This window comes from Nyctereutes procyonoides, unplaced genomic scaffold (assembly GCF_905146905.1).
Source record: "Nyctereutes procyonoides isolate TBG_1078 unplaced genomic scaffold, NYPRO_anot_genome, whole genome shotgun sequence".
Classification (NCBI taxonomy): domain Eukaryota; kingdom Metazoa; phylum Chordata; class Mammalia; order Carnivora; family Canidae; genus Nyctereutes; species Nyctereutes procyonoides.
This window is the reverse complement of record NW_026575134.1, coordinates 12,989,496-13,012,911: the sequence shown is the minus strand read 5'-3', so window position 1 is coordinate 13,012,911 and position 23,416 is coordinate 12,989,496. Positions and strand designations below refer to the sequence as shown.

The window sequence follows — 23,416 nt, the reverse complement described above, 5'->3', positions numbered from 1 at the left end:
GAAGATCAAAAGGCATGGCTTGGGGACAGCTTGAAGGCATTAGGGCTGCCTTTGAAAAGAAGGCATGTAAACAACCTGTGGACATACAGCATGTGAAACAGCAACCTGAAGAGCACCTAGAGCACACAATGGGGAGGTTATCTGCTCATGTCAGAGCTTTTCCTAGAGATGCATCATTCATGAAGAGACCTCACCAGGAACAAAGAAACTGGCTGGCACCATTTCACTTCAGCACACCTCAACACAAAGACAAGGTCATGTGGGGGAAACCCGTGCAACACCCACACTCTCTACTTAACTTCCTTATGCCAAGACTGCCTCCCACCACTCCAATGGAACTGCTCCTCCCAGTCACACCTGCCTCAGTCATAGCAGCAGGCCCTCTCCCCAACAAGACCAGTCCAAACCTTTGCCAACACCATGTCTCCCAACCTGGGAGTTTTGCAGAGTTTCAGTTCCAGTGGCAGTGTCAATAGGTCTCATTTCACAAGCAGACTAGAACACATCCAGTTAAAACGCATCATATTCAGTCCAGGGACCAAACACTGCCCACAAGAGGCAAAGACAGCCTCTGCAAATGACTAGCCTGAAGGATGAAGTGGTCAGGACACAAGTGATGATCACATGCAGCACACACTGTAGACACTCCCGGAAGTGCAAGGATGTGGGAAACAGGAGGCCCTACATAGCAGGGCACTCTATAGGACCTCTTCTTCATAAGGCCATTACCTTCATGAAAAGGAGACATAACTTTCCTAACACAGAGAAACAGATACAGAGATTTACACAAATTCAGAAGACAGAGAAATTTATCTCAAATGAAAAACCAGGATAAGGCCATGCATGGCCAGAGATTTAGGAAGAACACATATTAGTAACACATTTGATAGAGAATTTAGAGTAATGATCATAAGTCTACTCACTGGACTTAAGAAAAGAGTGGAAGACATGAGTGAGACTCTTAACACAGAGATAAGTAATAATGTAGCAAAGATAAATGACTCAACAAATGAAATGAGAAACACACAGTCTGGAAGAAACAGAGGAACAAATCCGTGACCTAGAAGACAGAGTAACAGAAAGTCATCAAGATAAACAAAAGAGAGAAAAAAGAATGATGGAAAATGAGAATAAACTTAGGGAACTCAATGACTCCATCAAACATAGTAATATTCGCATTACAGGAGTCCCAGAAGATGACAAAGAAAAGTTTATCTGAAGAAATAATAGATGAAAACTACTGCAATATGGGGAAGGAAACAAATATCCAGAACCAGGAGGCACAGAGAACCCCCAATAACATCAAGAAAAGCAGGTACACACCAAAACATATTACAATTAAAATGGCAAAATATAGTACAAAAAAGCCCTAACGGTAGCAAGACAAAAGAACACAGTTACATAAAAGGGAAACTCCATAAGGCTACCAGAGGATTTTTTTTAGCAAAAACTTTCCAACACAAAAGGGAATGGCATGATATATTCAAAGTGCTGAAGGGAAAAAACCTGAAGCCAATAATACAATATCCAGCAAGGCTATCCTTCAGAATAGAAGGAGAGATAAAAATTTTCCCAAACAAAAACTAATGGAATTCATGACCACTAAGTCAGTAAAGGAAGAAATATTAAAGGGGATTTTATCAGTGAAAAGGAGAGAACAAAGTAATAGTATGAAGTAAGGAAACACAGAAGCAATAAAAACAAATATTTTTGTAAAAATCTGTCACTATATAATCCTAAAGGTGACAATCCAACAAGAAGATGTAACATTGTAAATATTTATGCATCCAAATACTTAAAACAGTTAATAACAAACTTACAAAATAAAAAGGTGTGAAATATGACAACATATCCCTAAAACATGGGGAGGAGAGGAGTAAACATGGAGGGAGGAGGTTCAAACTTAAACAACCATCAACTTAATATAGACTGCTATATACATAAGATGTTATATACAAACCCAATGGTAGGGCAGCCCTGGTGGCGCAGCGGTTTAGCGCCGCCTGTAGCCCGGGGCGTGATCCTGGGGACCCTGGATCGAGTCCCACATCAGGCTCTCTGTATGATGCCTGCTTCTCCCTCTGCCTGTGTCTCTGCCTCTCTCTCTCTCTGTCTCTATGAATAAATAAATAAAATCTTTAAAAAAAAAACCCAATGGTAACCACAAATCAAAAACCATTAATATACAAAGAAGAAAGAGAATGAAATCCTAATATATCACTAAAGAAAACCAGTAAACCATGAAAGAAAGACAAGGATCAGAGAAATCTTCAAAAATAACCATAAACAGGTAATAAGTGACAATAAACACATATCTATCAATAATTACTTTGAATGTAAATGACATAAATGCTCCAATCAAAAGACATAGGGTGGGATCCCTGGGTGGCGCAGCGGTTTGGCGCCTGCCTTTGGCCCAGGGCGCGATCCTGGAGACCCGGGATCGAGTCCCACGTCGGGCTCCCGGTGCATGGAGCCTGCTTCTCCCTCTGCCTGTGTCTCTGCCTCTCTCTCTCATTCTATGTGACTATCATAAATAAATAAAAATTTAAAAAAAAATTTTTAAAAAAAAATTAAAAAAAAAATAAAAAAATTAAAAAAAAAAAAAACAAAAGACATAGGGTGACAGAATGGCTAAAAAACAAACACAAGACCAAGGGGTACTTGGGTGGCACAGGTGGTTAATTGTCCGACTCCTGATTTTGGCTCAGATCATGATCTCAGGGTTCTGTGACTGAGCCCCGCATCAGACTCTGGGCTAGCGATGGAGTCTTCTTGGAATTCTCTTTCCCTCTGTCCCTACCACACTCCCTCTCTCTCAAAAAAAAAAAAAAAAAAACACCCAAAAAACAAAAAGAAACAAGACCAATCTGTATGCTGCCTACAAGAAACCCACCTTAGGCCTAAAGGCACCAGCAGATTGAAAGTGGGAGGACAGAGAAACCTCTATCATGCAAACAGATTTCCAAAGAAAGTTGGAATAGCAATAATTGCATTGTATTGGACAAAACAGACTTTAAAATAGTCTGTAACAGGGACGCCTGGGTGGCTCAGTGGTTGGGCGCCTGTCTTTGGTTCAGGTCGTGATCCTGGGATCTCAGGATCTGGGATTGAGTTCCACATTGGGCTCCCTGCATGGAGCCTCCTTCTCCCTCTGCCTATGTGTCTGCCTCTGTCTCTCACTCTGTGTCTTTCATGAATAAATAAATAAATCTTTAAAAAAAAATAAAAATAAAATAGTCTGTAACAAAAGACAAAGGACACTATATAATCCTACAGGTGACAATCCAACAAGAAGATATAACATTGTAAATATTTATGCATCCAAATACATAAAACAGTTAATAACAAACATAAAGGAACTAATTGATAATAAACAATAACAGTAAGAGACTTTAACACTCCACTTATATCAATAGATAGATAGATAATCTAAACAGAAAATCAACAAAGAAACAATGGCTTTGAATGACACATTGGACCAAATGGATTTAAGAGATATATTCAGAACATTCCATTCTAAAACAGCAGAATACACATTCTTTTTGGGTACACACAGAATATTCTCCAGAATAAATCACATACTAGCTCACAAAGATATAAAGACAGAACAAGAAGGAAACCTTCCAAATTCATTCTATGAAGTCAGCATTGCTCTGATCTCCAAACCAGATAAAGACACCACTAAAAAAGATGTGATGTATACAGAGACACACACAAATACTGGAATATTATTTGGCCATGAAAAAAAAATGAAATCTTGCCATCTCCAACAACATGGATGGAGCTAGAGTATAATGCTAAACAAAATAAGTCAGAAAAGACAAATACCACAAGATTTCACTCATACGTGAACAAATTAGCAAAAGGGGAAAAAAAAGAGAGATAAACCAAGAAACAGACTCTTACCTAAAGAGAACAAACTGATGGTTACCAGAGGAGAGGGAGGCAGTGAGATGGATGAAATAGGTGATGGGGAATGAGGAGTGCACTTGTTGAGGATGAGCACTGGATGATTTTTGGAATTGTTGAATCACTATACTCTAAGCCTAAAATTAATATAATACTATAAGTTAACTAAATGAAATTTTAAAAACTTTAAATAATTGCTATGTAAATTGACAAAAGCATCTTGTTTCTTTCATACAATTAAAAGCCAAATATGAAGCAGGATAATGTAAGTAGGTATATACTAATATAAGTGCATGTGTAAAAATGAGTTTACACAGCAGGTCTGAGATTGCTATAGCTAGAATGCCTACTTGCAAGGATGGTTCTTGGCTGGCACCTGGGACTTGGATTTTTTGAGAGAGTCCTCATGACTCTCTGATAGGAACGCTCACTATACCTAAACTGTTTATACAAATAACGTGGTTTACACTGAACAGCTACTTTTCTTCTGGGAGTCTGGAATTTTGGTTCATGGCTGGCAGTAACTGATTAAAACTCTGAATTCCTGGTGCAAGGTGAGCTTCCCTAGAGGACATTTTGTATATCCTGTCACCACGTGCTACCAGAGGAATTAAAGGTGTCTTGTCTACCTCCAGTGTGAGGACTCTTAGAAGCTTGCACCTACTTGACTCTAGACTTCATCCTATTTGTCTTTTCCCTATTGCTTATTTTCCTTTCTTGAAGCTGATTTTGATTCAAATCCTTTCACTGTAATATATCACTGCACAAGCACCACTATATACTGAATACTGTGTGTCCTTCTAGCAAATCACCAAACTTGGGGGTGGTCTTGGAGATAACACAATATATAAAATGTTTAAATTTTGAACTTACAAAGGAAATAATACTGTAACACTGGAAACTTAGAGAATTTTTTTCTTTGGAACACTTATGTGTCAGGATTAAATGATGAATAATTAATTAGTCTATTATTCCTTATAAAAATATATCAAGATGAATGAATAAAATGTAGAATCAGGGATTTCTATGCATAGAAGGAATTCTTATGGCCCATGAGGCCAGTGGCTTGGTGGATGACAGAAGGGAGAATTTCAGAATATGAAAAATGGGATACAGCAATGTGCTTTATAAGAAAAATTAACAACTGAATGGGTTCCGCCACTTTCAGTAAAGACTTTGTAAGATATAACTACTAATAAATCTCTTATTTACTCCAAATTTGCACCTTATTCTCTAATAGAACTTTTAAAAATATTTACAGTAAATCATTTATACGATGGAAAATTAGAAATCAATATATGCATTTAGAAATTAGTCTATACAAAGTATTACTGGTAGCATCTACTCAATAAACAAGTATGTTTATACATATGTTATAAAGAAAGTTTGTTGTTAAAAAAAAAAGAAAGAAAGAAAGTTTGTTGTTGTCAAGAAATATAATTCTAGGGCAGCCCAGGTGGCTCAGTGGTTTAGCACCGCCTTCGGCCCAGGGCCTGATCCTGGAGACCCAGGATGAAGTCCCACATTGGGCTCCCTGCATGGAGCCTGCTTTCTCTCTCTGCCTCTCTCTCTTTCTGGGTGTGTCTCATGAATAAATAAATAAAATCTTAAAAAAAAAAAAAAGAAATATAATTCTAGGGACACCTAGGTGGCTCAGCAGTTGAGCCTTTGGCTCAGGGTGTGATCCTGGATCCCGGGATCAAGTCCCACATCAGGCTCACAGCATGGAGTCTGCTTCTCCTCTCCCTGCCTATGTCTCTGCCTCTCTCTGCGTCTCTCATAAATAAATAAATAAAAACTTTAAAAAAAGAAAATATAATTCCAGGTGTGCCTGAGTGGCTCAGTCCATTGAGTGTCTGACTTTTTTTTTTTTGAGTGTCTGACTCTTGATTTCAGCTCAGGTCTAGATCTTGGGTCATGAGATCAAGCCCCACTCCACTAGGTGGAGCTTGCTTGGAATTTTTCTCTCTCTCCCCACCTCTCTCTCAAAAAAAAAAAAAAAAAAAAAAAGGAAAAAGAAAAAGAAATACTATTTCTATGGCTATTTGACATATAAGCAAGCACTCTATAAGGTAGGAATACAAATAATGCTTGTTCCTGTCTTCTGCATTTTTCCATAAAGAGATAAAAATATTTTCATTTAATCATACCTTAACTATTTCTTCAATGAAACAAATATGAGAAACAGGATCTCTCTTCTTGGCTAATATTTTTTGTAGATGTTGTACCTAAAAACAGAAGAAACAGGGAGAATGTACATAACTGGGTATTTTCAAAATGAAACAAATGTAAAGCTTAGGCACCAGAAAGAGCAAGGGAAGGAAAGGACATTTTGTAAGGGCCTCTACATATATTATAATCAGCTAATGTAGGTATTTTGAAACCTTGGAGATTTTCAGAAACCTTCAGAAGGTCACAAGACTTCGAATACAAGGCATTAATCCGTAATTAATGTTCTTTCTATTCTCTAAAATAGTTACCTGTCCACAAACAGTACAAATATGATCCACAAGTTTCTCCATATTGGTCCAGAGGGAAGCACGGAAAGCTGCACTATTTCCTGGGGTTGGCATAGTAGATCGTCCAGGTCCCCCTGTTTACAAGTGACAAAAAAATATGAAAATAAAAATTTTCAAATATAACAAAATCTGTTATTACAAAAAGCATATCCAAGCTAAAAATAAAGAAAAATAATTTTTAAAAAAGATTTTATTTATTTATTTGAGAGAGAGAGAATACAAGAAAATATAAGCAGAGGGAGGGACAGAGGGAGAAGCAGGCTCCTCACTGAGCAGGGAGCCTGATGCAGGACTCAATTCCAGGACCTTGGGATCATGACCTAAGCTGAAGGCAGAGGCTTAACCAGCTGAACCACCCAGGCACCCCTGAAATAAATAAAATCTTTAGAAAAAGAAAAAGAAAACTATAAATTCCAATCCAAATTAAGTTTTAAAGCCATACGGAAGAGCCCATGACTGATTAGTTTATCCTGTTTTAAAAAGGGCAAGAAATCAAGACAACCAGAGGCTGTGTTTTTAAGCTGCTTCATCAGTTTTTCAACAATTCTAAGTTTAGAAAAGAATTACATGTATCCTCAGCAAAGAGATGCTATTATTTTTTAGTCTAATAATAGTGGAAAGCAATAAAAGAGAGAAACACCTATGAGAGAGATATTGGCTTTAACAATGAATAACTCCTGTTTGAAAGCAAGGTCTAATTAATGTTAAAAATTATTTGCAGTGCTGTGCAGACCATTAAGGAAAAGCATGCAGGGACTAGAGAGGTAATCTGTAACAATCTGTAATTATCGCATATGTAATACACAGAATGAACTCAACAATGAAGAAGGGGTACATAGTGCCTTTGTGAAAGTCAGAAAGTACTGATCAAATACCTGGAATATGCATAGCTTAGTTTTATTATAAAGAATTATGAGACATATCAACCTATCACTCTCTTAATAGTAAATACAACCAGATACAGAAGAAAGTATTATTTTCTGCTTATATTTGGAGAAACTGAAACAGAAAAAACGAGATCATAGTCTTTGGTTCAACTAGTTCTAGAGGTTTCATTTTTCTTACAACCTCAGTACTTAAAGATTTTTATCCTCACAAGCTAAACACATCTTGTTCAAGATATAAACATGATAAAAATAATCAACTGAACATAGAACAGCTATATAAAGGAAGAGGAGAAAGAATAATTTAAACAGAAAAACTGATGCCATTATCAGTTAGCTTTAGGAGAATCAAGAAACCAAAGAGTGTCATAAACTAAGGTTTTTTTTTTTTTTTACATTTTTTAAATTTATTTATGATAGTCACAGAGAGAGAGAGAGAGAGGCAGAGACACAGGCAGAGGGAGAAGCAGGCTCCATGCACCGGGAGCCCGACGTGGGATTCGATCCCGGGTCTCCAGGATTGCGCCCTGGGCCAAAGGCAGGCACCAAACCACTGCGCCACCCAGGGATCCCCATAAACTAAGTTTTATTAAAATGATAGAAGAGGGGCACCTGCATGGCTCTGCAGTCAGTTAAGCATCTGCCTTTAGCTCACCTCATGATTCCAGGCTTGGATTAAGCCTTACTTTGGGCTCCCTGATCAGTGGGGAGCCTGCTTCTCCCTCTCCTTCTGTCCCTCCACTCAGTGCTCTCTCTCTAATAAATAAAACCTCTTAAAAAAAAAAAGCTTAATAAAAATAAAGTGATAGAAGAAACCAAGAATTCCTTAAAAAAAAAAAAAAGCCAAAAACCAAAACCTAAGAGTGATTTCTGGTTACCAATGGTAAAGTCATTTTTCTACTCTCTTCCCTTAAAAGCCAATGAAAATAAGAACAAAAAAGAACTACAGAAAAAAATATACTTCAAAAAAAGGAAGAAACAAAAAACAAGGAATCAATTAAAACCTCAAACTTGAGATTATGTATGCCAAATGCTGTGGATAAATCAAAATGAAGAAGGAACCAGATAGCTATCATCTTAGACCATTAGCAAAAACAAAACTGCCCTTAAAATTAATAGTAAAAATTTAAGCAAGCTATCCAACAAATTCTTTGCTTAGAGCTGCAATAGGGTGACATGGATGAGCCAGGGAAGAAGCTAAAAAAGGTTTAATATTGCAGTATGGCAACAAAGAAAAACTGAAGGAGAAACCATAATAAAATGATATTTACACTGTATAATAAATAACCCTCTAGTTTGCGGAGACTCTTAGAGGTAAAATGAGGTGAAAGAGGAAAGAAAAGCAGAGAATGTGAAGTTTCCACACAAAAATTGCCTAAGTGGCTTTTCAGGGACTTACATTAAGCTCTAGAATGATCCAAAGTTTGAGGAAGAAAGATGTGTTTCCAAGATAGAAGGAATTCAGTTGGTGAATGGTTACTAAACATAAAAACTTAATCCTAGTTATAGTTTGTCTTCATCTCTCTATATAACCATCCCAGTATTATTCTTCAACAAACAGCCAGTACCTTTCAAAGATGAGTAACAATGAGAAACAAACAATACAGAACCTAACACAGATTAAGAGGGAAGGAAGAGGGAAGGAAAGGAATTTAAGTTGCCCAAGAAATTTCCAAAGGAAACAACAGGAAGAGTTACTCAGTTTTACACTGACTGTCTCAAAGTAACTACAGGGAATATTATTAGTGTAAATACATAACAGACATTAAGAACACATTAGAAATAACAACGCAATATAATGATCAAAGGTGAAAACACAATCAGAAATGGGAAATGAGCAAGAGAAAAATCATATGAAATGAAAAAAGACCAAAAGATATATAATAATTAGAGAAAAGATATTAGAAATGGAAAGCAAATAACATGGAACATGTGCATAATTAAAGTTCCTGAAAAGAAAAATAAAAATATTCAAATATACAATTAAAGTAAACCTATAAAAGAGAACATATTCTAATTCAGAAAAAAAAAATGATACAAAGCATTTGATGTCAAGATATATCCTAAAGAAATTACTAAACTTCAAATATAAAGAAAGATCCATATGGACGTTGTTAAAAAATAAAATTCAACTGACTAAATTTTAAAGATTTTATTTTATTTATTCTACTCTATTCTGTTCTATTCTATTCAATGATTCATGAATCAGGCAGCAACAAATCTAGCAAATAGAAAGGAGCTCTCAGGAGCTGTATGAAATGAAAGACATAGGCAGAAGGGAACAGGAACAGAGAAGTTATATTAGACAAAAAAAGCAAATTGGTTATGGTAAGGTCACTTTCCTTTAAGGGGAGAGGAGTAGAGCAGATTACCTTACTAGTACTAATTTAGGTGATTCCTGATAGACTGGTCTCAGTTTGGTGATGTGGGATTTAGCATAAGTAACCCCATTTTGGGTCAGTTGTCTTACTCTTAAAAACATCAAAGAAGAAACAAGTGAGTTATATAGGGGGTAAAAATCTGAGTTAGCAACTTCCATTTCTGGTTCCAAATATGAGGAGCTTGTAAGTTGCCACTCTGTTCTAACAACAAATAAAATGACGAACAGACTGAGAAATTAACAACTCTTGAGCCTGTAAGAGAAGGGAGGCCACCTGGCAAACCACTGCCCCCAAGATCAGAGAGAATGACAGATAAATACAGGAAGTCTCCACGGATGGGACCAGAGCCTTGATAGCAGAAAACAGACGGTGGAAGCCATTGCTAGGGAAGGAAAACTTAAAACTGTAACTGAAGAACTGCTAGAGGCTTACAGTGGGCAGCTCCTAGAATTAAAAGCTCCCAGGTATACCCAGTCATATGGGGCCCACTATATTGCGCGAGAGTCACATCCAAGAATTCAAGTAGGTTCTCACAGTAAATATTGGAGAAAAATCCCCTTCTGCCTCCAGCAGGAGTAGGAAAAAAAAGAACCATCGTGAAATACACCAGAGGACTATGTTCTCAACAAAGCCTGCCCTCAGGGGAACTAGTTAACCAGAGCCTGACCTTCTGGGGTATTATCAAAACCTATATGATCTGGGGAAGGAAAATAGCCAACTCCAGCCCATTCTGGTCATTCTCTCCCACACGAGGAAGGAGAAAAAAAATTTAGTATATTTGTGAAGTTCCAGGTACAAAGGCATAAGCTCTCTAAAAAACCGAGACCCAATGATAGCACTTTATTTCCGCTGAAGGAAATACTGTTTTCAATTTTTCACTACTACAAATAATAGTGCAATAAAAATTTATGTATATATATATATATATATATGTATATATATATATATATATATATGTAACCCCATACTACCCAATCTTCTGCCTTCCCACCCCCAGACCAGCCATTCCCTAGCCCTGGAAATACACCACATGTGAGAAGTCCCAGCCTGCTGGTAGGGGACAGGAGGGAGTGAGGAGATGGGAGCCTTACAAGAACTGAGGCACCTGTAGGTCCTGCTCATCCCCCAGGTTCCCAGGGCAGAACTGGTACTAGGGCCCAGGTATAGCCACCGAGCTGTACATACATAAAATTTATGTGTGTGACAGTTTTTCTAGGGTATATTCTTATTAAAGAAATTATAAGATCACAAGGTATACACACTTTTAACAATTTGATAAAACCGAGTGAAGTGGCTGAATCATTTCATTCTCCCACAATCAGTATACAAGAGTTTCTCCTCTTGTTCAACATTAAATACTTAGATTTTAAAAATCTAAATTTAATTTGCCAACATATAGTACAACACCCAGTACTCATCTTAATTCTTAGATTTTGCCTATCTCATGATTGAGAAATAGTATCTTATTTGCATTTCCCTAATTAGTTCATTATCTAAGAAGAAGCTGAACATATTTTCACATTTATCAGATGTGTTTTTCTGTTAACTGCCTAATCATATTCTTACTTTTCAAATGTTATCTTTTTTTATTGAATTATAAGCTTCTGAAATACATCATAGGTAACATTTTTCCCTTAAAATTATATCAATTTTATATACTTTAATTTTTTTGGAACAATCTTAAACATAAAGAAAATTTGAAAGTATACTAAAAAAAAATTTCCCTGAAACATTTGTTAATAAGTTACTGACATGATTTCCCATCACCCTTGAAATACTTTAACATGTATTTCAAAAAAGGGGACGTTCTACTCCATGATCTAAACATAACCAACAAGGTCAGCAAGTTAACATGGATACTGCTAATGTCACATTTAAAAAACTAAAAACAGGAGCGATTGGGTGGTTCAGTCAGTTAAGAGTCTGCCTTCAGCTCAGGTCCTGATCCCAGGATTCTGGGATAAAGCCATCTGTCAGGTTCCCTGCTCAGTGGGGAGTCTGCTTCTCCCTCTCCCTCTGCCCCTCCTCCCCACTCATGTTCTTTCTCTCTCTCTCTATCTCAAATAAATAAAATTTTCTTTTTAAAAATTTGTAGGGACGCCTGGGTGGCTCAATGGTTGAGCATCTGCCTTCAGCTCAGGGTGTGGTCCCAGAGTCCTGGGATCAAGTCCCACATCGGGCTCCTTGCATGGAGCCTGCTTCTCCCTCTGCCTATGTCTCTCTGCCTCTCTCTGTGTCTCTCATGAATAAATAAAATCTTTAAAAAAATAAAATAAATAAAAATAAAAATTTGTAAAAAATATAATAGTGATTATTCTTTTAAAAAATAATAAAGAATTGATGCTTCAGGTTTCTGCATTAAAACACAGTATCCATTCCTCAACAGATGATAATAAGGCTTTAAAACTCTTTATTCTTTTAACAAAAAGGATGTACATTAGGATTGACAGCATGTGAATAATTGCTTTCATTTTTTCCCTTTTCTTGACAACACAAGAGGGAATGAGATTAAACTGCTCCTGGAAATTTAAACATTAGATCAAACTTTCTGAGAATAATTGCTGGGAAAAGCTGAGAGTGAAATCTCCTTTGGCAATTTCTTTTCAAAGCACTCCTTCTGTGATAGTCTTAATTCAGACCTATTCAGAGGCAAGGGCTAACCTTTAAAAAATCCCTTTAAGATCTAAGATTCTTTTATCTCTTTTTATCTAGTGCAACTTATTTATGAGTGGCATACATTTTGTGTTAAGGCTATGTTTATATAGCAAATATAAAAATAATAATCACTCACTATAAATTTGTTTTTTTACTAAAAGCCACATATAGAAACTGTTATTAATTCTATATGCATTACTTATTCTTTAGGACAACTCTATAATGACAGTGTAGCTTCTTCAATAAAAATTGGGAAAGGGACACCTAGGTGGTTCAGTCAGTTGAGCGTTCAATTCTTGATTTCAGCTCAGGTCACATCATCTCAGGGTTGTGGGGCTGAACCCTGCTGTTGGCTCTGGGCTCAGTGCAGAGTTTGCTTGTCCCTTTCCCTCTGCAACCCCCCCCCCCATTCTCTCTCTCTTTAAAATAAACAAAAATCTTAAAAAAGGAAGGAAGGAAGGAGGAAAGAAAGGAAAGGAAAAGAAAGGAAGGGAAGGGAAGGGAAGGGAAGGGAAGGGAAGGGAAGGGAAGGGAAGGGAAGGGAAGGGAAGGGAAGGGAAGGGAAGGGAAGGGAAAGGAAAGGAAAGGAAAGGAAAGGAAAGGAAAGGAAAGGAAAGGAAAGGAAAGGAAAGGAAAGGAAAGGAAAGGAAAGGAAAGGAAAGGAAAGGAAAGGAAGAAAAGGAGAAGAAAAGAAAAGAAAGAAAAAAGAAAAGAAAAGAAAAGGAAAAGGAAAAGGAAAAGAAAAGAAAAGAAAAGAAAAGAAAAGAAAAGAAAAGAAAAGAAAAGAAAAGAAAAGAAAAGAAAAAAGAAAGAAAAGAAAAAACCGAACTGGGGCAGCCCTGGTGGCTCAGTGGGTTTAGCGCCACCTCCAGCCCAGGGCGTGATCCCAGAGACCCGGGATCGAGGCCCACATCCGGCTCCTTGCATGGAGCCTGTTTCTCCCTCTGCCTGTGTCTCTGCCTCTCTCTCTGTCTCTCTCTCTATGAATAAATAAATAAAATGTTTTTTTAAAAAAAAGAACCATTTAAAAAAGAAAGACCGAACTGCAGAATACTTTGGGGAAATTTTCTGTAGTCTGAAGAAATAAAATGGGGGAGCAGAGCCAAAGAAGGAAATGTAGTCAAAACACAGATCTGTCTTTAAACAGAAGAAGGTACACTAGCATAGCTGTATATGACAGGAAAAAGACTTAAGAAGAAAAACTGACCATATGACAGACAGAGAGGATCTGCTAAAGCAAAACCCTTGAGAGATGGGATCTAATGCAAGAACAGGGTACTTGTTCTTTGTTAGGAGTAAGCACAGTTCATATATATTAACAGGAGAGAAGAGTGAAGACAAGGAGAGAAATGCAGAGATGTGTTGGTTAAATGAGAGGGATATATAACAGTCTTTCCTATCTCATCTCTGAAGAGTGTTTTATACCTGAATGCCATCAGCAGGTACATCTTGGCAGGAAAAAAGTTGCAGACTGTTATTGTAGGGCTACTTCCCTCTCACACCTTTCTTGTGTAATTTTTTTTTTAGATTTTGTTGTAGTTGTAACGTTCCCCGAGGTTTTATCAGTTTCAATGTCCACAGTTAGCCTTCTTTACTCCTGAATACTGGAATTATTCTAAGGAAAAGCCCAAAAAACTAAGGGATAAATTGCAGTTCCTTAAAAAATATTTTCTGTCTCAAGAAGTACATGTGAGGATAAAAATTTCAGAAAGAAAAATGTTCCTTTTTTTTCTTGCATCTGTTTCCTCTGAACTAAGTGGAGCCACAGTTTATAGATTTTTTTTCTAGAAGTTCTGAATATACCAATTGGCCAATTCAACTCACTGATTAGACAAAAAAAGTTATAAATACATTCTGAAACATAATTTCTTCTCCCATTTTCTGTCTACTAAAAAATGAGTCATTAGACTGCTTTGAAACTTAAGTGTTTCACATACTATTCAAGGGACTTCTTGGTTATAAATAAATAAAGCAGCTAAATATAAACCATAGCCATACCTCTCACAGCTGACTGCGAAGGCTGAGTCAGAACTTTGATGTCTAATGCACTGTTGATGTGTTCTTCTAAAGTAGCACAATATCCATCCACAACACTGGTAATAGTATCCTTCAAAGTTCCAAGATTATGGAAAACCTGGAGAGCTGTTCCAACTTGGGTTGGATTCTTTAAAAAGGTGGGGGTGGTAGGGTGGGAAGAGGTATACAGAGGAAAATAAACAAAGTCAATATAAGCCTACAACTTTAAGTGGTACTTGAGCAGTTACTACCATATTTTTTAATTATCACAGGCGAGAACAAAGTGCATTTGGAACAAATATTATTTTTAGTTATTTATTTCATGAAAGACAAAGTTAAATACTATGTATATTATTTCCTCCTTTCCCCTTTTTCTCCTCCTTCAAAGGATAATAACAAGATCAGAAATCTGTTATATTATTAGAGCTTACTTAAAATTTACTACCAATGGCTATAAAGAGAGCCATGCAGGAATTAACAACAACCTTACATCTGTTTGGAGAATAAAGAAATGAATTCTGCAGAGTTAGCTAAGGGCTAAACCACGCAGACTGACACTATTCATTTCATTTCATTTCATTTCATTCATTCATTCATTCATTCAAACTACAAATATTTACACAGTGCTTACTGCGTCTGTCTTGGTTCCAGGTGCTAGAAATATAGTAGTAAGCAAAACCAATTAAGTCCCTACCCTCGAGGAACTTATATTTACTGAGAAGTACATTAAAAATATATATGTATAGAATATCAGGTAGTCATAACTGCTATAAAAAATTAATCTGGGAATAAAAATAAACTGATGAGGAAATTATGGAGAGCAGTCAGTGATGCATCTCTGAGGTAATTTTCAAAGACTTGAATATTATAAATGAGGGCGTCTGAGGAGGATATGGGGAAAAAACAGATCTGAACAGATATCAACGAAATCCTGAGGTATAAGTATGCTTGCAGCTAATCAGACAGCAGGAAGGCCTTGATAATGGCTGGAACAGAGTGACTACAGCAGAGAGAGGTAGGTGGTAAGGCAGGTAGTAAAAACACTGTGAGTAGATTGGGTCCATAGTACATAAACAGGTTGTTGGTTCTGTCACTGAGTAAATGAACTATCAAGCCAGATTCTAGTACATCAACATATATCTCCAGGCCCAAACTTTTAAACTTTTAGTTTAAAAGTTAAATTATTTCATTAACTTTGCTTCTTAGTGGTTAAGTTTATAAATAAGACAAGAGTTACTTCTGAAACATATTCATGTTAATAACATAATATGAGACAGTAATACATGCACACCCAGAGGCAAAGTAGAACCTGCTTATAGAAAAAAGCAAACAAGGTTGGTGAACACAATACTCATTTTAGACCTTAATTAAGCAAGAAAAAGAAGTAAATGGGGGCGCCTGGGTGGCTCAGTTTATTAAACGTTTGCCTTTAGCTTGGGTGGTGATCTCTAGGTCCTGGGATAGAGCCCCACATCATCAGGCACCCTGCTTGGTGGGGAGTCGGCTTCTCCCTCTCCCTTTGACCCTCCTCCCCACTTGTGCACTCTCTCTCTGTCAAATAAATAAACACAATTAAAAAAGAAAAAGAAAAAGAAGCCAATGGACATCATTTCAAATGTTTTAATGAAAAAAGCTTAATTTAATATAGTTAAAATTTAATTCTAGTATATACCATCAGTTCTTTAAAGAAAATGGGAGAAATAATATTTTCATTTATTTTGTTTTTTGTTTTAAAGATTTTTTATTTACTTATTCATGAGAGACACAGAGAGAGCAAGAGAGAGAGAGAGAGGCAGAGACACAGGCAGAAGGAGAAGCAGGGTCCATGCAGGGAGCCCGATGCGGGACTCGATCCCGGGTCTCCAGGATCAGGCCCTGGGCAGAAGGCTGTACTAAACTGCTCAGCAACCCAGGCTAACCAATATTTTCATTTATAAAAGTAGAATACAGCTATATATTGTAAAATCATATTTATTGCCTTTATTATTATCAAAGAATTGTAAATCTTTTCAACATATGGTAGGTTTACAGTGTTATAAGCTGAATGTACATTGTGAGATATATGTGTATGTTAATGGAAAGACATTTAAAGTCATATTTCAGGGCAGCACCGGTGGCTCAGTGGTTTGGTGCCATCTTTGGCCTGGGATGTGATCCTGGAGACCCGGGACTGAGTTCCGCGTTGGGCTCCCTGCATGGATCCTGCTTCTCCCTCTGCCTACGTCTCTGCCTCTCTCTCTCTCTCTCTCTCTCTCTCTCTCTCTCTCTGTATGTGTGTGTGTGTGATGAATAAATAAAATCATTGAAAAAAAAGATAAAGTCATATTTCATTTGAAAGATCTGGTTAACACGGACCAGTCTTCATCATTTACCACTCCAAAAATTATTAATTCCCAAAACTTTTCAAAACAGAAACATATACAGTTCATTCATTATATTTTCCTTAAACAAAGGAGGGGGAATGACTTAAAGATTTATTTTTAGAGAGAGTGAGGAAGTGCTTGGGGTGGGAGTGGGGGAGTGGGGAGGTGGGATGGTAGGTGGTAGGGACAAGTCAACTCCAAACTGAGCACAGAGTGTAGAGCCTGACTCAAGCCCAAATCAAAAGAAGGCTGCTTAACTGACTGAGCCACCCAGGCATCCCTAGTTCATCTTAGAAGACCATCTAATATAGCAATATTTGTAATAATTCTAATTTATAATACTTATAATAATTCTAGTTGTAATTTTAAGCTTTCCAATTTACATGACCACTTTTTCAATTAATGCCAGTTATTTACAACCATAGTTTAATATAAGCATATCATTTGTGAGTTGGAAAACTACAAAATATGGGTTAGTTGAAATAAAATTCCTTAACATACAGAGAAGTGTGCAAATTATGTAAATACAACTTTAAGAATTATCACAAAGTGCACACATCTTTCTAACTACTACCTAGAGCATAAAACCAAATATTATCAGGCAACTTAATCTGTTGTGGCTTTCCCAAATGCATCTCTCCAGGTACTATCACTTCCATAATTTCTAATACCATTGATTAGTTTTGCAGTTTTACATAAATGGAACAAACCATAAGGTAAGCTATTATTTTGTGTCTGCCTCCTTCTATTATCTCATTTGCAAAATTCATCGATGTTGTTGCATGTAGCAGTTGACTTGCTGTTGAGTAGAAATTTACCTTAGTTTTATCCATCCAAATAACATCCAATTTGTATACATTTGAGATATTTCCATCTTTTAGGTGTTTTAAAGAATGCTACCATGAACATTCCAGTGCACAGCTTTTAGTGAACATATTTCTGCTGGTTAGAGCAGAAATGCTGAATCATTACATATTTGTATGCTTAGTGTTTGCAGATTCTGCCAATTTTCCAAAGTCATTGTACCAACTTACACTCCAGCAGCAATACATGAGTTGTGGGTGTTCCACAACCTTACCAAAATTCAGAATTATCATCTTTTTAAGCTATTCTTTGGAATGATCACTGTGGCTTTCATTTACATTTCCGTGATGACTAAGGAATTATTTCCTCTTGCATGTTAATTATCCATTTGGATAGCTTCTTTTTGTGAGTGCATATTCTTTTTTTCCCCCCATTTTTCTCACTGGTTATTTTGTTTACACATTTGGCTGTAATCACTTTGATGATTATATGTATTCAAGTATGTGTATATGTATATACTCCTTAAGAAGTCTTGTAATGAAAGAAGTTCCTAATTTAAATGCAGCACATTTTATCAACCTATGGTTAGCACTTTTAGTACCTTGTTTAAAAATTGTCCCATCACACATTTATGAAGATGTCTTTCATTCATGAATTTATGCTCCAGAAATTCTATTGGTCTGCCTTTCATGTTTAGAAATATAATCTACCTGGAATTACTTTCTGTATAATATGAGATAGAAGCCATGATTAGTGTTTTTCTATACAAATACCCAACTGGTCCAGCAAAATTTATTTGAAAATTTTTTTTTTCACTTCCTTGTTCTCAAAGCCTACCTTTCCACTTATGTGAGTTCGTTTCTGGACTTTCAATTCTGTACCATTTGTCTATCTTTACATCAGTTCACCTGTATAAATTGTTGTAGCTTTAGAGTAAGTTTGATAGTCCTCCAGTTCTGTTCTTCTTCAATTTGGTATAGGCTATTCTTGGTTCATGGTACTTCCATATAAATTTTGTAATGGGCATGACAGTTTCCATTAAAGAAAAAGCTCCTGAAATTTTGAGACTACTGGTAATCTTCATAAGAATGAATTCTCCAGGGCAGCCTGGGTGGCTTACTGGTTTAGCGCCGCCTTTGGGCCAGGTTGTGATCCTGGAGACCCGAGATCGAATCCCACGTCAGGCTCCCTGCACGGAGCCTGCTTCTCCCTCTGCCTGTGTCTCTGTCTCTCTCTCTCACTCTGTGTTTCTCATGAGTGAATAAAATAAAATCTTTAAAAAAAAAAAAAAAGAATGAATTCTCCAATCCACGAATATGGTAGTTCTCTCCATTTACTCAGGTCTTTTTAAATTTCTCTTAATAATGTTACAATTCCTGTGAAGAGCTATTACATATCTCTAACTTGAATTACTCCTACACAGTGTGTATTTTGATACGTAAGTGGTAATTTTAAAGTTTTTTTTGTTGCTCATATACTAAAAATACAATTATTATATATTCAATTTCGCCAAACTTTCAAAGTTATTAATTCTAATAGTTTGGAGACTGTTTGGGATTTTCTATATAGATACTCATGTTATCTCTGAACTATTTCTTCATTTCCAATCCTACATTTTATTGCTTTCTCTTATTATCCTGGTTAGGATCTTTAGTATGTTGCGATGTAAAAGTAGTAAGAGTAATATCTTTGTATAATTCCTAATCTCAAATAGAAAAACTTAAATATTTCACTTCTGAGATTTTCAGATATACCCTTTATTGGATGAAAAAAATTCTGTCCTAGGTCTGCTATGAATTTTTAAATCATAGACTGATGTTGGATTTTACTAAATGCTTTTTCTGTATATATTGAGATGATCAATTTTTCCCTTTATTGATGACATTACATTGTATTTCTAGACCAAAGCCAGCTTGGTGATGATAAATTATCCTTTTTAGATAACCCTGACTTATATATGCTAATACTTTCATTGGTATTTTTGCACTGATTTTCAAGGGAGATACCTAATATCCTTCCTCATAATATTCTTGCTTTGATACCAAGTTTATTTAATTTTTTTTAAAATTTAATTTTTTTTATTTTTTTTATTTATTTATTTATGATAGTCACACAGAGAGAGAGAGAGGCAGAGACATAGGCAGAGGGAGAAGCAGGCTCCATGCACCGGGAGCCCGACGTGGGATTCGATCCCGGGTCTCCAGGATCGCGCCCTGGGCCAAAGGCAGGCACAAACTACTGCGCCACCCAGGGATCCCCTGATACCAAGTTTATACTGGCCCCATGAAACAATAAGGTTAAGTATTCCTTCTTTCTCAATTCTGGGATGGATTTGTAAAAAAACACTGGTTGATTTATTAAATATTTGGATGAAGTCATTAGTGAAACTATCTGTCCTTGGAGTTTTATTTGAGGAAAGGTATATAAGGATAAATTCAGTTTTGTCAATACAAATATTCAGATTTTCTAATTTTCCTAGTGTTCTTTTGGGTGTTTTTCTAGAAATTTCTCAATTTTATCTAAACTTTCAAATGTACTGTTACAAAGTTATACCCAGTATTCTCTTAGTAATTCGCTAGTTTCTGTTGGAACTATAATAAGATCAACTTGTTTATTCTTAATAGTAATGTATGCCTTCTAAAAAAAAAAAAGTTTTACCCTCATCAGTCTTTATCAGTATTTATCAATTTAATGTATTAATCTTGTCAAATAACCAATTATTAGATTTGTTGATTCTATTATAAGCGTTTGTTATTCCTATTTCACAGGTCTTTGGAGTCAGACTTAGATCAGAAGCAAGCACTAGCAGCTAGTAGCCAAAACCTTAGCAAGTTATTTAACTTATTCTAAGACTTAGTTTCCTCACCTACACTACAGGGAAAATAACTGTGCCAACCTTAAAAGTAAATGAAATCATCATTATAACTGATCTAACACTGAGGACAGAACATAGAGCTCAACAAGTATTAGTTGCCTTTACCATGATGTGTTGGAATCATAGTTAACGTGGAAAGAATACGGGCTTTTAAAAGTAGATAGTCTTGGGACAAAAACCCAACTATGCTATAATCTGTGTGACACTGGGCAAATTACTTTATCACTCATCAAACTTTATTTTTTATATAATTAATATTTCCTTCCTCATCAGATTTTAAGATCTCTGAGAGAAGCCTCCAAATTTGTTTTTTCTTCCAAATTTGTTTTATCACTGCAATACTCCTAACATCTAGCACAGGTGTTAAATAAAGAAATGAGTAAGTAAATTTTTATGATTTAGCTTGGTAATATTCTTTGTATGACAATTGAAAAGACTATTGAAATAACACATTTAAAAGCCCTAGTACTCAGTGGAGTGCCTGGGTGGCTCATTTGGTTAAGTATCTGCCCTCAGCTCAGGTCCTGATCTCAGAGTCCTGGGATGGAGCCCTGCACTGGGGTCCCTAATCAGCAGGCAGTTAGCTTCTCCCTCTCCCTCTGTCCCTCTCTCCTGCTCATTCTCTTTTCTCTCTCTGTCTCAAATAAATAAATAAAATCTTAAAAAAATTAAATGTCTCATACTCAATTTATAAGTAGTAACAAATATTGGTTCTCAGATCATTTATTAATATTCTAAAAGTTAAACGAATGCTAAGAATAGTCTTTGTTCCAGTTCCCAAGAAATTCTTTTCACTCCATCTTTACTTATCACTGAAATGAGTAGTTACCATTTGAGTAACCCTGAGGAACTCAGTTCTCTCCTCTGTATCTCAATTTCATAAATTTTAAAATGATGAGGACAAATGGAGATTTCCAAAGCTAGCTGAATATCTTTTTTATAAAAATGTAGCCAACCGAGATCTCAACTCCAAAAACTGTGATTCAGCTGAATCAGACACAGACAATATTTTCAAAGCTCTTCAGATGCTTCTCATATAGTTGACCAGGCAGCCACCTGGAAACCAGCATTTGGGAACCACTGGAATAGATGACTGCCAGACTTAGAAGGATAAAAACCATTTATTCACATGAAGATAGCTTTTATTTTTTTTCCTTTTTTTGTAAGGAGAACAGAACACACAAAGAAATGACAGACGAAAACTGTATAGAGAGTATTAAGAAGTAGTATACACAGTCTATTGCCACAATGTTACGTGCATAAAAAACACATATTAAAAGATAATGCTGCACTGATAACAAGGCTCTGGTCACTGACAATGTTGAGTGGCATTCTGTAAAAATTTTATTTTATTTTACTTTGTTGGTAATAAAAAATGATTGATTTTTCTAAATATCACAATTTAAATTGAGGAAATAAAATAATCAGCCAAGAACACCAGCCTAAACTAGAGAGTTGCAATGAGAATCTAAAGAACAGGATAGATATAAGAGATTCTGAAGCCCTGGAAAGACACTGGATGCTGATGGACTACAATGGACAAGAGGCAGGGAAAAAGCCTGGTATCCTGAAGTTTGAAGTCATGGAGCCTGAGAAGATGGGAAAAGGAACAGGACAATCAAAAGGAGATTATTTGGGTGGGTGGGTGGGAGAAAGATGGGCATGGGAAGATCAGAGGCTGTGGCTAATACAGCACTTAGCTGTCAGTCATGCTGAGTCTAAAGTGCCAAGAGGGCGCTCTCAGTGGGAAATGAGAACACTTCTGAAATGGATAATCACAGCAAGTTAGTCTGGGTAACAAACTAAACTCAAGTAACAAATAATGAAAATAGGGGTGCTGGAAACTATAAATTACAAAGGAGGTAAATCAAGAACAGAATTAATGAGAGTGAGAGAATAGAAATGGAATGATATAATACTTCAGCCAGGGATGAAATTGGAACATTAGAAAAAAATGAAAATGAGATCATTTTGTCTAGCTACAATTCAAGTGAAAAACATCTCTGAAGATACTGAACATTAACCTCTTTTCTCCATCATCCTCTCATCACAGACGAATACAATAATATTTTGACCACAGGCTTTTTCTGAGCCCTGATGAATAATAAGTTGCAGATTTTTAGTTCTCTCATCTGTAAAATGAGGGAGCTGGATTAGATGAACTCTGTATCCTTTCCAATATAAAAACATAATGGTCCCACTATCATTCAATGTATATCGTCCACTAGGCACTGTCAATGCACAAGACACGGGATAAAACAAATGAGGCAAATACTACGGTCTGACTTTTTAATATTTACAAGTAAAGTAAGAACCAGAATATACCATGATAAATAGAAGAGAAATAGAGTTTAATGAAAACACATCAAAGAGGTGATTAACCCAGACCTGGCAAGAGAAAGAGGAATGAGGGGTCAGGAAATGGTCCTTGAAGGAGTCCCAGCTGAGACCTCAAATGAAGCAGTCAAGGGAAGGTGTCTGGTGGCATGGAGGGCAGGTGTGAAAGATTTCCATGAGGATGGGCACCTAGGTGGTTCAGTCTGTTGAATACCCCTCTTGATCTCAGCTCAGGTCATAATCTTAGAGTCATGAGGTCAAGCCCTACACTGGGCTCCCCACTAGGCATGGAGGGATTTACAGGAGAAGGGAGAAAGCAAAAGGAAATCTCCTCCAGCAAAGAACAGCACATATAGAAGCTTGTGAATGAGAGCATGTGATGGAAACCATGTCCACTGGTACTGAGAACTGATGGGTAACAGATCTAACAAACACCTTCCTGCGGAAGTGGCTCTCAAATTTTTCCTTGGTAGATCTAAAAGAAATGGACAAATGGAAAGATATCCCATGCTCATGGATTGGGAGAATATTATTAAAATGCCCATACCATCCAAAGCAATCTATACATTTAATGCAATCCCTATCAAGATACCAACAGCATTTTTAACAAAAGGCCCCAAATAGCCAAAACAATCTTGAAAAAGAAGAACAAAACTAGAGGGATCACAAT

At 36.5% G+C, this 23,416-nt stretch overlaps 1 protein-coding gene across 1 annotated transcript in view; it reads right to left on the bottom strand.

The window, feature by feature from the left end:
- The window catches only part of COG5 (component of oligomeric golgi complex 5), a 282,416-nt gene that overhangs the window by 112,181 nt on the left and 146,819 nt on the right, over positions 1-23,416 (bottom strand). Inside the window, exons 8-10 of the mRNA XM_055300749.1 lie at positions 14,350-14,515; positions 6,393-6,505; positions 6,063-6,140 (exon numbers count right to left, since the gene is read on the bottom strand). Coding sequence (XP_055156724.1) covers positions 6,063-6,140; positions 6,393-6,505; positions 14,350-14,515 — 357 coding nt within the window. The remainder of the gene's footprint in view (positions 1-6,062; positions 6,141-6,392; positions 6,506-14,349; positions 14,516-23,416) is intronic.